The 13488-nt window shown below is 41.4% G+C and overlaps 1 protein-coding gene across 8 annotated transcripts in view; it reads left to right on the top strand.

Annotated features, from left to right (window-relative positions):
* Window positions 1-12176: 12176 nt before the first annotated feature.
* Window positions 12177-13488, top strand: part of LOC110981376 (potassium channel subfamily T member 2-like) — an 81237-nt gene continuing 79925 nt past the window's right edge. For all 8 annotated transcript variants that reach the window (XM_022238894.2, XM_087143087.1, XM_022238895.2 and 5 more), the window contains exon 1: window positions 12177-12402. In XM_022238894.2, the coding sequence (XP_022094586.1) occupies window positions 12308-12402 (95 nt within the window). In that variant the 5' untranslated portion in view covers window positions 12177-12307. The remainder of the gene's footprint in view (window positions 12403-13488) is intronic.

Here is a 13488-nt window from a genome sequence, read left to right as displayed (position 1 = left end):
ACGTAATTTTTTTAAAATTTCGAATATTTAATTTGATATATAGGTTTTTTAAACATTTTTTCAACAGGAATACTGTATTTGCACTGGTTTCAATCCTACTGAGTTTGTTTCAGGGGCACACACTAAGGCCACAAGCTAGAAAACGTTCCTGTACAAGTTCCCATTATGACGTCATCAGCTGCGAAGTCACGTGACACTAAGGGACACTCTTCAAAGCACTATATCTCATGAAGTACATGTCCGATTGTGGTGAAACTTTGTCGGGAAGGATCTTAGAAAAAGACTGACCTGATGTGATGATGACGTCATCGAGTGACAAGTCACATGACATTAAAGCGAAGCTCTTCAAAGCACTGTATCTCGTGAAGTACATTTAAAGTAACTTTTTGTATAGCATGAAGAGGAAGGGTTTTAGATCCGAATTGACCTCATGTGATGATGACGTTATATTGTAACAAGTCACATGACGTTAAAAGAGCACTATTGAAAGTATTGTATCTCGTGTGGAACACGTCTGATTGGGTTCAAACTTTATTGTGTGTAACTCAAAGGGGAAGGGTTTTAGAGCAAAGTTGACCTGATGTGATAATAACATCCTCGAGTGACAAGTCACGTGTAATTCAAAATGTATTTTTAAAGCCAAATAACACTGAAGTACATGTCCCGTCAGGTTGAACTTTGCAGATAGCTAGTAAGGGAAGGGTTCGCGATGGAAACTGATTTTATCTGATGCTATATGATAAATCATGTGACCTGTATCCAGATGACAGGGATAATAAATTTTCCATTGCTGCATTTCCACTTTTGGCCTTTATCTAACAAGTTTATCCAATGATTTTTTTGAAAATCCTTTTGAACCGAAGCAGCTCCGTGGTTGTTCTCGTTGTTATTATTATATTCACAAAAACGTGCCTGAAATACCAAAACCATTTCACCGTAGGCCCATAGGCCTACCGAGTCAGGAGTGGCAACTGAGAAACCACTTGATTGCACTATTCATAGATAATATGGTAACTAAAAAGGGATAAATGTTACGACTGCCGTGACTAAGCATATGTAATAGCCAAAACGTTCGTGCATGTTTCCCCGTATTCCATTCGATATGTGGAAATATTATTATTTGAAACGGTGCCGTGATTATTATCCGTGTTGTAGTTGAGACCATGCACAAGACCAGACACAAGACCACACAAAAGACCATACACAAGACCATGCACAAGACCTGACACAAGACCATGCACAAGACCAGACTCAAGACCATACACAAAAACAGACACAAAATCAGACATAACACCATGCACATACACGGACCATGCACAAGACCAGACACAAGACCAGGCACAAGACTAGACACAAGACCATGCACAAGACCACACAAGACCAGACACAGGACCAGACACAAGACCATGCACAAAACCAGTCACAAGTAACAAGGTGAACAATGACAAAGGAATGCTTAACCAACCCGACCAGGGGCGGATCTAAGAATTTTTTTACTCCCGGGTGTAGGAGTACACTCCCCGTTAGCGAGAGTATACTCTCGCAGGGTGTGCGTTCGAGCGAGCTGCTCGTGTTAACGCAAGTATACAGTACTCTTGAGCGTTCGAACTGCTGGAGTACGACCCGACTGTCTCTTGGGGGAGGGGAGCGTATACACCTGCACCTGAGTGTCATACGCACGCATCCTACTCAGGTTAACAGTAGTAACCGCGCGAAGGTACCCCCAAATGGCCTTGGAACTATTGCGTTATTTTGCAATATTTGGCGTCATTTCAAAATTCCTTTCGGTTGACTACAGGACAGAGCCATCCGACCGATAAATAATGGGCTGATAACCACCACATCACTATTCCTTGTGGCCACTGGTTTGGCTTATATAAGATGGACTGAAGGGGGGTTGGGTTGCTTTGGGGCCTAGGGGCATGGAGGACAAGTGGTTACTCTCTCGCAGGCGTTGACAGATGGCAGCAGAGGGTAACCATTAGCCTGGTTTAGGGTTGTTTATTCTACAATTTGGTTTACTGTCGTTATCATTACTATTTTTATTATTATTTATTTGGCCAACAAGAGAAACAAGTACAACGAGAGAGGAGAATGTATAAAAAATATACATACAAAATTTAGACTGGGGGCTGTAGGTGTAGGGGTCGGAGGAAGGTGGAGAGGAAGGAGGGGGTGGGGCAGTTGTGTGTTTGTATATCAAATAAATATGTTAGGGATGTTTTATTTGGCTTTGGGCTTAAGTTTCTTTCACATGTCACATCAGCTATGTTGGTGCAGAATGTTCATGCCCAAACCATGCACTTATGCTTTTCAGCCATAACATTTTGGGGCGGGGTATGTAACAACTTACTCATGTTCAGTTTTGTCTTTTAATATACATCAACATTTCAACTTTATTATATCAACTTCATTAAAAAAAACGTCTGTTAAAGAATGGACATGATCACTTATTCATCCACTCTTTGTGGAATTTTTTTAGGTTAAACCTTTCCCCAAATGTATTTGGCAAAACTGACTTTTTTGTAGTTACACACTATCGTACAGTATTTAGCAATGTTTTCACGTACATGTACATGGCTATAACAATTTATATGCACTTTGGTTCCACGCACGTACCATTTATAACAGTGATCTCTGGGGATATTGAAAGCTTCCAAAAATAGAAATTTATAACCACAAATCGCAATTTATCTTTCTTTTTTGTAGATTACCTGTGTAATGTGTTTGGCTTGTCATGATAGGACTGTATGTTAAAATTTCATTCTCATTCAAAGGTGTACTTGCGCATTACTATAACATGAAATTATTCGCAATAAACTCTATACTTCATTCTTTGTGGAAATTCACATAATCCCTTAATAATACAATTTTATATTTCCCTCTCTTGCCGTGTCAATTGAATTCAAATTGAGAATAACCTAATGGTGATGTCGATCGATTCCAGTTATCTGGGCAACCCATATGATTATGCACTTGTATATGTATTTAACAACCACATAACCTCACACATTAGGGGGAAAGACGATCTGATGTTTGAAATAGTCTTGAGAGGTTTATGCCAAAGTTGAAATTATTGAGTTGAAATTATTAAGCATATTTTGATTTGTTCTCAATATCACGTTAGCTTTAATTCCTTCCTGCACTTGACTCTGACCTAAGTCAATACGGCCGTTTCACAAGAGTGCGCCACCAAGAGTTTGCAACGCGTTGGCCAATCACAATGCACGAAATTTGTCGACCCAATGCGCGTTTGAAAAGGGTCGACCGTATTGTAAAGAATATCAGGTTTGTGGCAACACAACAAACATGTAGAATAAAGTCACTGAGGAATACCGATGAAGAACAGAGAACAAAGGAAAGAGGGTCAAGTAATGCAACGTATCAGTTGAGCCGAAGGCATTTATCGGTTAGAATTGGCCACTTGAGAACCACCTGACAGCCAATCAATAATCAATGTATCGGTCACACCGTCCTGTCGGACAACTATCCAATAGGAATTTTGAAATGGTGCCTTATTTTGCAATAAAATTCAAATTGGCACTAACGGGCCTCCGTAGCTTCCGTACCTTTTTGTTGAAAAATTCAAAAGTCATTTGGTTAAATACTCATACTATAATCCCCAGGATACATGGTGTTGAATGTTTATGAAGAATTCCAGTGTCATGAATATTCGTCTGAAATTCAAATATGTCGGCGTCTGGAAATTGGGTTCAAATTCAGCTGAGTGTTCCCTAACGAGGTACACTTGAAAAAATCTCAGAAATCCTACATAAACATTTTCGAAATTCTTTAAAGTTGATTAATTCTTGTAAAGCAACATTCCTTGCACAAACCCATTCATAAGTTTTTCAGAAATTTGTTTTCTTGGTTTTGTGCACATGTTGAAGTATTCATTTTGCCATCAGGAAAAAAAAGGAAAATCGGCCAAAAATAAAATTTCATTAGAACCTTGTAGTATGTACATACTATCGCGATTTATGAATCAGAATATTGACAGTTTGATGCAGTTTCATTGACTATTGAATTTGAGATAAAAACATTGCTCCGGTAAGACACGAGAAACAAAAAATAACAGCGCGCCACGTTAGGTTACATCAACTAAACATATACACGAATATGGAATTGTATGTCACTTATTCCGTTCACATATCATGTAAACGAACAAGTAAACATTGTGGGCTGTTGCTGTGAAGTTGCTTGTTTCCTGGTATGCGATGCGGTAGCCTGAGCAAATGAACAACGGTTTCAAACATGAAGTTCTTGTGAAGTAAACGTTTTACAGAGGGCTTCGTTTTTCATTCCGAATCACCGTTATTTACACCCACATGAAAGAATTCACGAAGTAATGGGTTGAATTTTGTTCGATATGAAAATTCATCTAGTCGGGAAGAGAACAAAATCTAGCAAAAACTGGCAACAAATCTGAAACAATTATGCAGCTACCCGAGAAAACTTCCGGTTAACTTCGAATCTTTTGTATTAGGCCTTTAAAAAATCAAGTCAAAACGAAAACAAACTTTCAACGAAAAGTACTTAAGCGAAAATCGGAAGTTTGCACAATCTGTCAATGTATCTCGATTTTTATTCACAAAATGAGTTAGGAATTTGAATAATCCCACCATGAAACATCTTGAATTGTGGTCTCCAAAAAAGTGTAAAAAGGACATGTTTTTCAAGGCCCTTTCTCAACAAGCCGGGGCGTGTTTTGGTAACCCGAATCATAAACTTGTTTCAGCTTTGGTCCTTGGTTAAGCGTTTTCGATCCCCTCTCCCCCATTCTATGTTTCTTTATTTATTGGACCAAGATTCGGCCCAACTTACCCAATGAGAAGCAACATTGACAGTGGGTGAGGGGGGCATGTTCCAAGAAGATTTGTCCAGGATTGTCTCTAAAACGTCCGCCTTATCCTAATCCGGTTCGTAAGTGTGACGTCACCTCAGTTTTAACCATGCCCACTGTACACGTGCACTGCACATAGGGTTACATGCATTGATCTCCAGTATATAGACTGGATAGGACATTGCGTCCAAAACGCGTCCCGCGTATGCGTATTTTCAGGAGGGTAAATGACGAATTTCGTTGCGTCTACTTTCAAATGGAGTTTTTCAAAAACCGGTTGAGGTTTTCGTGCTCCATCCAATCGTCAGATTTTAAAGAAAAACTGAATTCCGCACCTGGAATGGATAAATTTGGAAAGAATAATGGTTGAGGTGTAGGCAGCAGTGACTTACCGGAAATCAAGTCAAGTCAGGGTGTGAGCTTAACTTTTTAAGTTGATATATAATGTATGAATGAATTCTATTCCATTTTTCACTGGAAATTCGAGATTGTGGCCAGAAGATCACTTTTCGTTTCAATGTGATGGGGGGTTAGCCGCGAAAAAAGTTTTTTTTTTGCCTTTCCCCAAAGATACTCCTAAAATAGTAGTAAGACTATGCGCTCAACTCTGAAGGTAGCCGCCCGCTACCTAATAAGCTTGTGCGCAAAATTCCAACCATTTGGTGAAATGCGTCCTATTACGAGTGTGCTTCTCCCACATTAATTTGATATAGCGCCCTCAAGATTTGTGTTATATATTACATAGGTGTCCAGTGTTGCGTGTGTGACATTCAGGAACTAAATAGTAAGTCTGCATGTTTTGGGAGATTATGATCACTTTGACATTCTCCCGTATGTCATTCGAATTCACTCTTTTTGGGGGGAGGGGTCTGGTTTTATGCCCTCATCCCCCCTGGAGGCATTACTGAGCTACCCATACAAACCTGTTTAAAAAAACAGGTGCATTTTGGAAGTCTTGAGTTTCTAAAGGGAGCTACTTGACTATGCCATTTTTATAACTCCGAATTCCAATATAAAACTTATGGCCAATGAGACACGGATTAATTAAAATGACAACATTAAGTTTCAGTCAGCCTGATCAAAATTAAGTCTAACATGGGTTGCCGTGAGTTTGTATACACATTCAAATCGCGGACCTATAACAATAGGGGACAGTAGGGTCCGCGTTTGCCGAAGAGTCTACGGTTGGAAAACGTGTACAAAACTTATGGGAGGTCTCCGAAAAAGTTAAAATATGAATACAAGGGGAACAATAGGGAGTCCACGATTGAAGGCGTTTACACACGTGTGTGTGTGTGGGGTGGGGGGACAGGATGGCCTATGCGCCTTTTATGGTGACAATGGGGTAAAACCCAAAGCTAATACTGATTTGACATCCATTGCAATCTCGATTTTCTGTTGTTGAAATTCCAGCAACTATGGATTGTTCCTTTCTTTCGTTTTCATTTCATTATTTTCCTGCTTCTATTTTTCGGGCAGACCTGTCTAACAAGAGTAAGTGACAGATCAAACATTCACATTCAAGAAAAGGAGCGGCAGATGCGACGCATTTGTGGTAACTTTTGGGGTAACCCAAGAAGATATGGGACGTATCTTTTGTGAGAATTTTTCTTTCAAAATATCAAATTACTCTGCAGTTGAAAGCCAACGAAATTTGTTGTTATAACAAATGAAAATGTTTTCCATCAATAAAATAGGAAGGTGAGTGCCGCCCGACTGTGCCACCCGTGGATCTCTTACTATTGAATCTCTGATAATAAACGTTATATGCCTGACATCTTTTATACTGAGATCACTGAGAAGAAATGGACCCAAGACGGTCGGGGTCGGTTCACTGTCGAAAATTTCGGAAATTAATGGAAAAAAATCAGCATCAACCCTGTAGCTCTCTGTATTCAAACCTACAAAATTGCCTTGTGGGTTCTGCGCTCAGGGACATGAAAAAAAATTGTGGTGAGGGAAAAATCCAAAAGTTATGCGGTGTTGACCAAGCATTCAGGCGCACGGACTCCTGAAATTCGGAAGGAATCGCAGTTACCGGCTTCCATATAGGACTCTTCTGGGATCTCGGGGTTCCCGGCCCACCACACTTCCTCCCTGCCCATCCATTTAACTCTAAAAAGAGTTCGAGCGACCATGCAAGGGAGGAAACGAGACAAGCCCCTAAGCCCTGGCCGCCGAGTCGGCCACACGTCTCGAACCTGTACTAAGGCGCTCACCTGGACTTCGCGGACAGTGCCAGCCGCAGAGCTTACCCGGTCGGTTAAGGTACTGCTGGTATTTTACGGGGGTCAATTGGAGTCTCTTATAGCAACTGACTGACAGCAAGCGTCGGGAAAATAAAAAGTCAAATCTGGGATTCGAACCCACCGTCTAACGATCTGATAACCGCGAGCTTAACCACTCGGCCATCTCAGAGATACCGCTTTTTGCTGTTCATATTAATTAAGGAGATAACAAAGTCATTTGACTTACTGCACAGAATGTTTCTGTGTAAATGATGAGTGATTGAAACGTTATCCACCTTGAGCCGAAGTGCACCCTCACCGGCGAAAGAAAGACAGGTGGCAATAAGTTTTCCAACCGGGTTCTAACACGCGTTCGGCGTGCACGTAAAATTAAAAATCGTTGCGCGTACTCAGCGTGCTCCATGTCAACGCGCATGAACTTGCGAACCTATGCGGTGCGTGAATAGTAAAGGACTGCCGATTTCATTTTAAAATACGCCCTCTTTTATTCATGCTCGGAGCGAATGTAACGAAGATCAAGCGGTTACATGCATTGATTGCCATTTGCATGGAGCCATGGAACGCGAAGTTAACGCACAACTTCTGCGATCGTCCAATGGGAGCCTGCAAGTCGTGGCACGTCCGCCTTTGTGACGAAGTCACTTACGAACGCGATAGGGAGCGCGTACATCCTGCTCTTTAAAAATGCTGCACGCGCACAAGTGATAACAACCGCAACGGTACACAATACTCACATCCTTTTTCAAGTAATTTCTCATGGTTCACTGTTGCAATGTTTCATCTGAAACCCAATCAGAAAGTGAACAGAGGTCGGACAGAATTGCGTACTCATCATGTAGCCATATATCCCTTCAGACCGAATAAAAAACTTCATTTAAGAGAGATGTGTGCTGAAATTCTGTGGTGCACCGTTCACGATGCGCCTACCTTATCCCATTTTCAATGGCCAACTTACCTCTTGTTGTTCATACTTGCGAGCAGCAATCCCATTCGTGCAAATTGACTATGGACCCTTCCACTGAAAATAATCCTGTACCGATGGGTGATCATAACCCATAGCTTCTGTATCACTAAATATCAAATAACTGTATTTCCATATACTTTTTATGGGGGGGGGATTATGCTCCTGACAGGACATATTACCACTCCTTGCCTATAGTAGTCATTATTTATTCCTTTCCATAACCATGTAATGCTTACTGCATCACACGGCAGCTCCCGAAACAGCAACGCCGCAAACCCCAGCCCTCCCAGGTAACACAGACCCACACTCATGACACCCACTGTCCACTTAGAAACTCAGGCAATCCTGGACAAAATAGTTGGAATACCTTGTGGGAAGCGCGTTGCAAAGATCCCCTCTCCCTCATTCAATGTTGCGTTCATTTATTGAAGCAACATTGACCGGGGGCGATGGGGGAGGCATGTTCCAACGAGATTTGTCCAGGATTGTAGAACGTACGTGGAAAGAGAAAGCAGCTCTGGTGAGAAACATGCCGAATATTGAAGTAAAAGAGATCGCCATTTCAAAAATTTGCAGATTAGAGGGCGTTATTTCCAAAAATTGAAAAACCCTATTTTGAGAGTCAGCAGGGTTTTAAAAAGTAGAAGCAAAAGGTTTTTGTCAAATTTCAAAAAGAACTGTACTTTCGTACGAAATGTAATTTTGTGCATGCTCATTGAAGATCAACACAAAACTCCTCTAGCAGTAACCTGGTGCGGGGGTGGCGAAATTCCACCGCCTCATCTCGATGCTGGGTCAGGGCTATGCCCCGGGAGTCGAGGGGAGAAGTGATGATGCGGAAGCGCTATCCAAAGAGGGGTGGAACGAAAACCAAGGATGGAATGAATCCTAAATGTGTTGTTGTTTGTGATAGAGATACGGGAACAAGTCTCAGCGGTAATCATGCATGTCAACCACTGGTCGATTTTGCTGTTGGAATAGTGGGGGGGGGGGACTGTATGGCACAATTTGACCTTTGCAACAAAATGGCAAAGGTCACATCAATATGCATAAGCATTATAATTATGATCATAAAATATGAATAGGAATGGTGTAGGGTAAAATGTATGGCACAAGATGACCTAGGGATGAATAGCATAGTGTCGGAAAGTGTGGTACAAGCAATGAAAAGAGCAATTTTAACAATAAAAACTGCAGTTTGGGCAATGAAAAAAGCAATTTTAACAATTAAAGAGCAAAAGAGCAATAAAACGAGCAATTTCAACAATAAAAACTGCAGTTTGGGCAATGAAAAAAACAATTTTAACAATTAAAGAGCAAAAGAGCAATAAAAAGAGCAATTTTAACAATAAAAAGAGCAAATGAGTAACTTTAACAATGAAATACGCAAATCAGAATCAGTGAAATACATATACACGTGTATATTTATGACATATCGAAAGAATTTCATGTGTTTCGTGTCATTTTAAGGTCATCCTTCCCAGGGTCAACATGAATAGTATTTCTGCAGTCAAACCCTATGCTTGTCACCAGTGTGACAAATGCTTTAGACAGAAGTCTAATCTAGAGAGGCACATGGAACTCGGAGGTAGGCAAAAATGGGAGTTGATTGCATTTGCCCGTAAATATTTGGGGTAATTAAGAAATTAGCAAAAAATGACTACGCCGTAGAGGCCATCAGTTTGACCCAAGGGTTTAATCCATGGCTTCGAACTGGCAATTCCTGGGATTTCATTCGCGATGGTGCATAACCAACCCCTATATACTGGTGTAGAAATCTGAATAACTAGTCTTGGGTTTGTTGAATGAAATGAGTTTTGCTTTGTCTTTACGGCTTTCCAAAGACGGTGTCCATCAAGCCGTTTTCATGCACAGCAACTAGGGAAATGCGGAATCGTCAGTACCTGTATATTTGATTTTTATCAAGTTTTGCGAAATCCCCGGTAAATATTTGCAGTACTCTGAGTTGGAAAAGGGAAAGTAATGGTAACCTTTTGCCGTGCAATTTTGGTAACTCGAATTCCGATATCAAACTTATGGCTAATGATGCACGGATTAAAATGACAACATTAAGTTTCGGTCAGATCAAAAATTAAATGTACCGTAGGTTACCGTTTTGGAAAATTGAATGGGCTATGCGCCTTTTGCGACGAGTATGGGGTAAAAGCAAAAGCTTTAGTGATTTGACATCCACTGCATCCTCGATGTCATTTTTCTGTAGTTGAAATTCCAGCAACTAGGGACTGTACGCATCTTTTGAGCTGATTGTATCATTTTTCTGCTTGTATTTTTCGGGCAGACCTGATAGGCCAGTGATGGGTCAACAAATCACAAGAACGAGCAGCAGTTGCAACGCCTTTGTTGCAACGTTGGAGTGACCCAATAAGATATGGGACGTATGGTTTAGGAGAATTTCTCTTTGAAAATGTCAGATTATTCTGCGGTGGAAAGCAATCGAAATTTGTTGTTACAACAAATGAAAAAAACATTTTCATTATTAAATAGGGAGGCGAGTGCCGCCCGACTGTGCCACCCCTGGATCTTTTACTGTCGAATCATCAATAACAAACATTCACTAGGGCCTATACACCTCAGGGCTTTCATGCTGAGATCATAATAGAAGAAAATGACCCGAACACGTTCGGGATCGGTTTCATCGTCGATAATTTATGAAATTAAGATTAGAAATGAAAATAAATTAGCATCGATCCTTTAGCTGACTGTATTCATACCTACAAAATTGCCTTGTGGGTTTTGCGCCCACGGAAATGAAAAAAAAATGTGGTGAGGGAAAAATCGAAAAGGTATGCGGTGTTGACCAAGCATTCAGGTGCACGGACTCCCGAAATTCGCAAGGAATCGCAGTTACTGGCTTCCATATAGGACTCTTCTGGGGTCTCGGGGTTCCCGGCCCACCGCACTTCCTCCCTGCCCATCCATTTAACCCTAAAAAGGATTCGAGCGACCATGCAAGGGAGGAAACGAGACAAGCCCCTAAAGCCCTGGTTTTAGGCCATACGTCTCGAACCTGTACTAAGGCGCTCACCTTGACTTCGCGGACAGTACCAGCAGAAGAGCTTACCCCGTGGGCTAAGGTACTGTTGGTATTTGGCGGGGTGAATTAGAGTCTCTTATAGCTACTGATGACTGACAGCGAGCTTTGGGAAAATAAAAAGCCACCACTGGGATTTGAACCCACCGTCTGACGTTCTGATAATCGCCAGCTTAACCACTCCGCCGTTTCAGATGTATTGCTTTTCTACGGTGGCTGGTCGCCGCCAGGAATACACTTTTTTTATTTTACGGCGTAATAACGCCCTATATTAAGGCGTTATAACGCCCTATTAGACCTACCGCCCAGGCATTATATCCATGTTATTACTGAGCATCAGGACTACCTGCAGACAAAGGGGCTTTTATCACATACCTTGCTATTCGAACCGTCCAAGGATGGCCACAGTAACTGCAAATACTACACGCATAAGCAGAGCCACGCGTGTGTGTGTGCGTGGACGCGCGTTATTACGTCGAAATAGGGTGTTAAAACGCCATAATAGGGCGTTATTACGCCTTAAAATAGGACATTATAACGCCTTAAAATAGGGCATTATAACGCCTTAATAGGGCGTTATTGAAATTGAGATTTCTGAAACACAAATTAAATTACTGTCTGGTCCCTAGTCTTTCAATTTCTTTTGAATTTTTTGTGGGTAAACCAATTACATTTTTCATTATTTTAATTAAAAGAGAGTTTTTCCTAAGTCTAATTGCAGCCATTTTTCAAGTGGCAACCCTCAACTTCCTTTGGCACTTAGGACCATTTTCAACCGTAGTTTTTAGCCACTCTGCTCTCATATGAAAGCTTAAAGACCCAGGGAGTTGATCCTGGCAACGATTTATACAATCTCACCATTCTGGGGGCCAAACAATCTCCTTTTTCAAAAGATACTGCGGGGGCACTTTTAATGCTGATGAGCTGGCCAGAAATTCTCATTTGAATTAGCGGACTGCTCCATTCCCTGCTTTAGGGAGGCACGTGGCCCGCTGATTGGTAAGGGCGCCACCAACCATTGTCAGCTAGCTTCGCACGAAACAACCTCGCATTACGCGTACGTACGTGAATCGCTAGCGCTAGATGCTACGTTGACATTGACAGAAAGCAATATTGTGCGAGAGAAGATCACCAGGCAAAGAAGAATTTCTCTGGCAAAATGATACTATAGAGACACTGCAAAGGTTAACTTGAGCAAAATGGCCGAAGGATACGACATTGTGCCCCCTCTGCCCCCCAGGTACCGCTTCAGAGACCTTGTGCTTGGAGATCACTTTGGGGAGGAAGATGGCAGGTGAGTTTCTGTCGTTTATTTGGCATTTCTCGATGGGATTAGTGCTACGCACACACACCGTAAAATTGTCACCCAGTGCGCACTTTGCAACCCGTTTGCGTACCGTCCCCGTGGGTCAGCTGTCGGAGAGCAATGCAAAATCGACCACCATCATTTTTTATCCCAATTTCTGCAGGCTTGGTAACTGTGTTTGTTAACTTTTAAGAATTAGGGCCTTGACCATTTGAGTCAAATTGTGGTACAAAACTTTGCGTTTTCCACTGCTTGCTTTATTGGAAAAAAATGTCAGAAACTCACTGCCTGACAAGGAAAACATTGAAAAAAGTCCAGTTCGTTTGTTGTTGGCATCACGTTTAAAAAAAGTAATTGGGCCTTTATGTGGAGGTTACATTGGCCCAAATTTTAAAAGCAAAAGGAAACTGCCGTTTTGCATTGTTTGTTTTAATATTGTTGCAGTTTGATTTACTATTACACCTGGCTGTGTTTATAAATGAAATTTCACCATTTACTGAATAGAAAAGACTGCTTTTCATAAAATTTAATTTTGAAAAATTACTCGAGAGCATCACACCATAAGGTACCCCACAGTTCTGGGGATAGCCCTAAGGTTCACGGATACAGGATACAGAAACCTATCACATCCAGTTCAGAGACTGATTGAAAAAGGTTTTGACAGTCTTTGGCATCAGTCAAGTTCGTAACCAGTCCCAAACTGATGAAGCTAGACAGTGCAGTTAGAGAGTATACGTAACTTCAGGTGTGCGTTAAACTCACTCATATACTTTGCCTGTTTAAGGAGATGTGTCTATGTTTAACCCTAACCGCCTAGGCCCTTTTGGCTAGGATACACCCTCAATCCTTCAAAATCCTCCAGTATTCAATACTTGTGCTGGTGGGCAAGATCCTCATGCTCCAAATATATCATGATTAAAGTGTTACCTGCAGCAATTGCCTTACAGAAACTGGAGCTGTCCAAGGACTTTTCTTTGCATAATGTGAAATATGACATAAGACCTTCCAACAGTGTACAGTGGGGAGTTTGTATAATGCAGTGGAAGTGCGTCACAACCAGTAAATTGGAATCCT

The sequence above is a fragment of the Acanthaster planci genome, linkage group LG11, assembly GCF_054643075.1.
Source record: "Acanthaster planci isolate LZ-2023a linkage group LG11, COTS_SCS, whole genome shotgun sequence".
NCBI classification, from domain to species: domain Eukaryota; kingdom Metazoa; phylum Echinodermata; class Asteroidea; order Valvatida; family Acanthasteridae; genus Acanthaster; species Acanthaster planci.
This window is presented reverse-complemented; position numbering and strand designations above follow the sequence as displayed.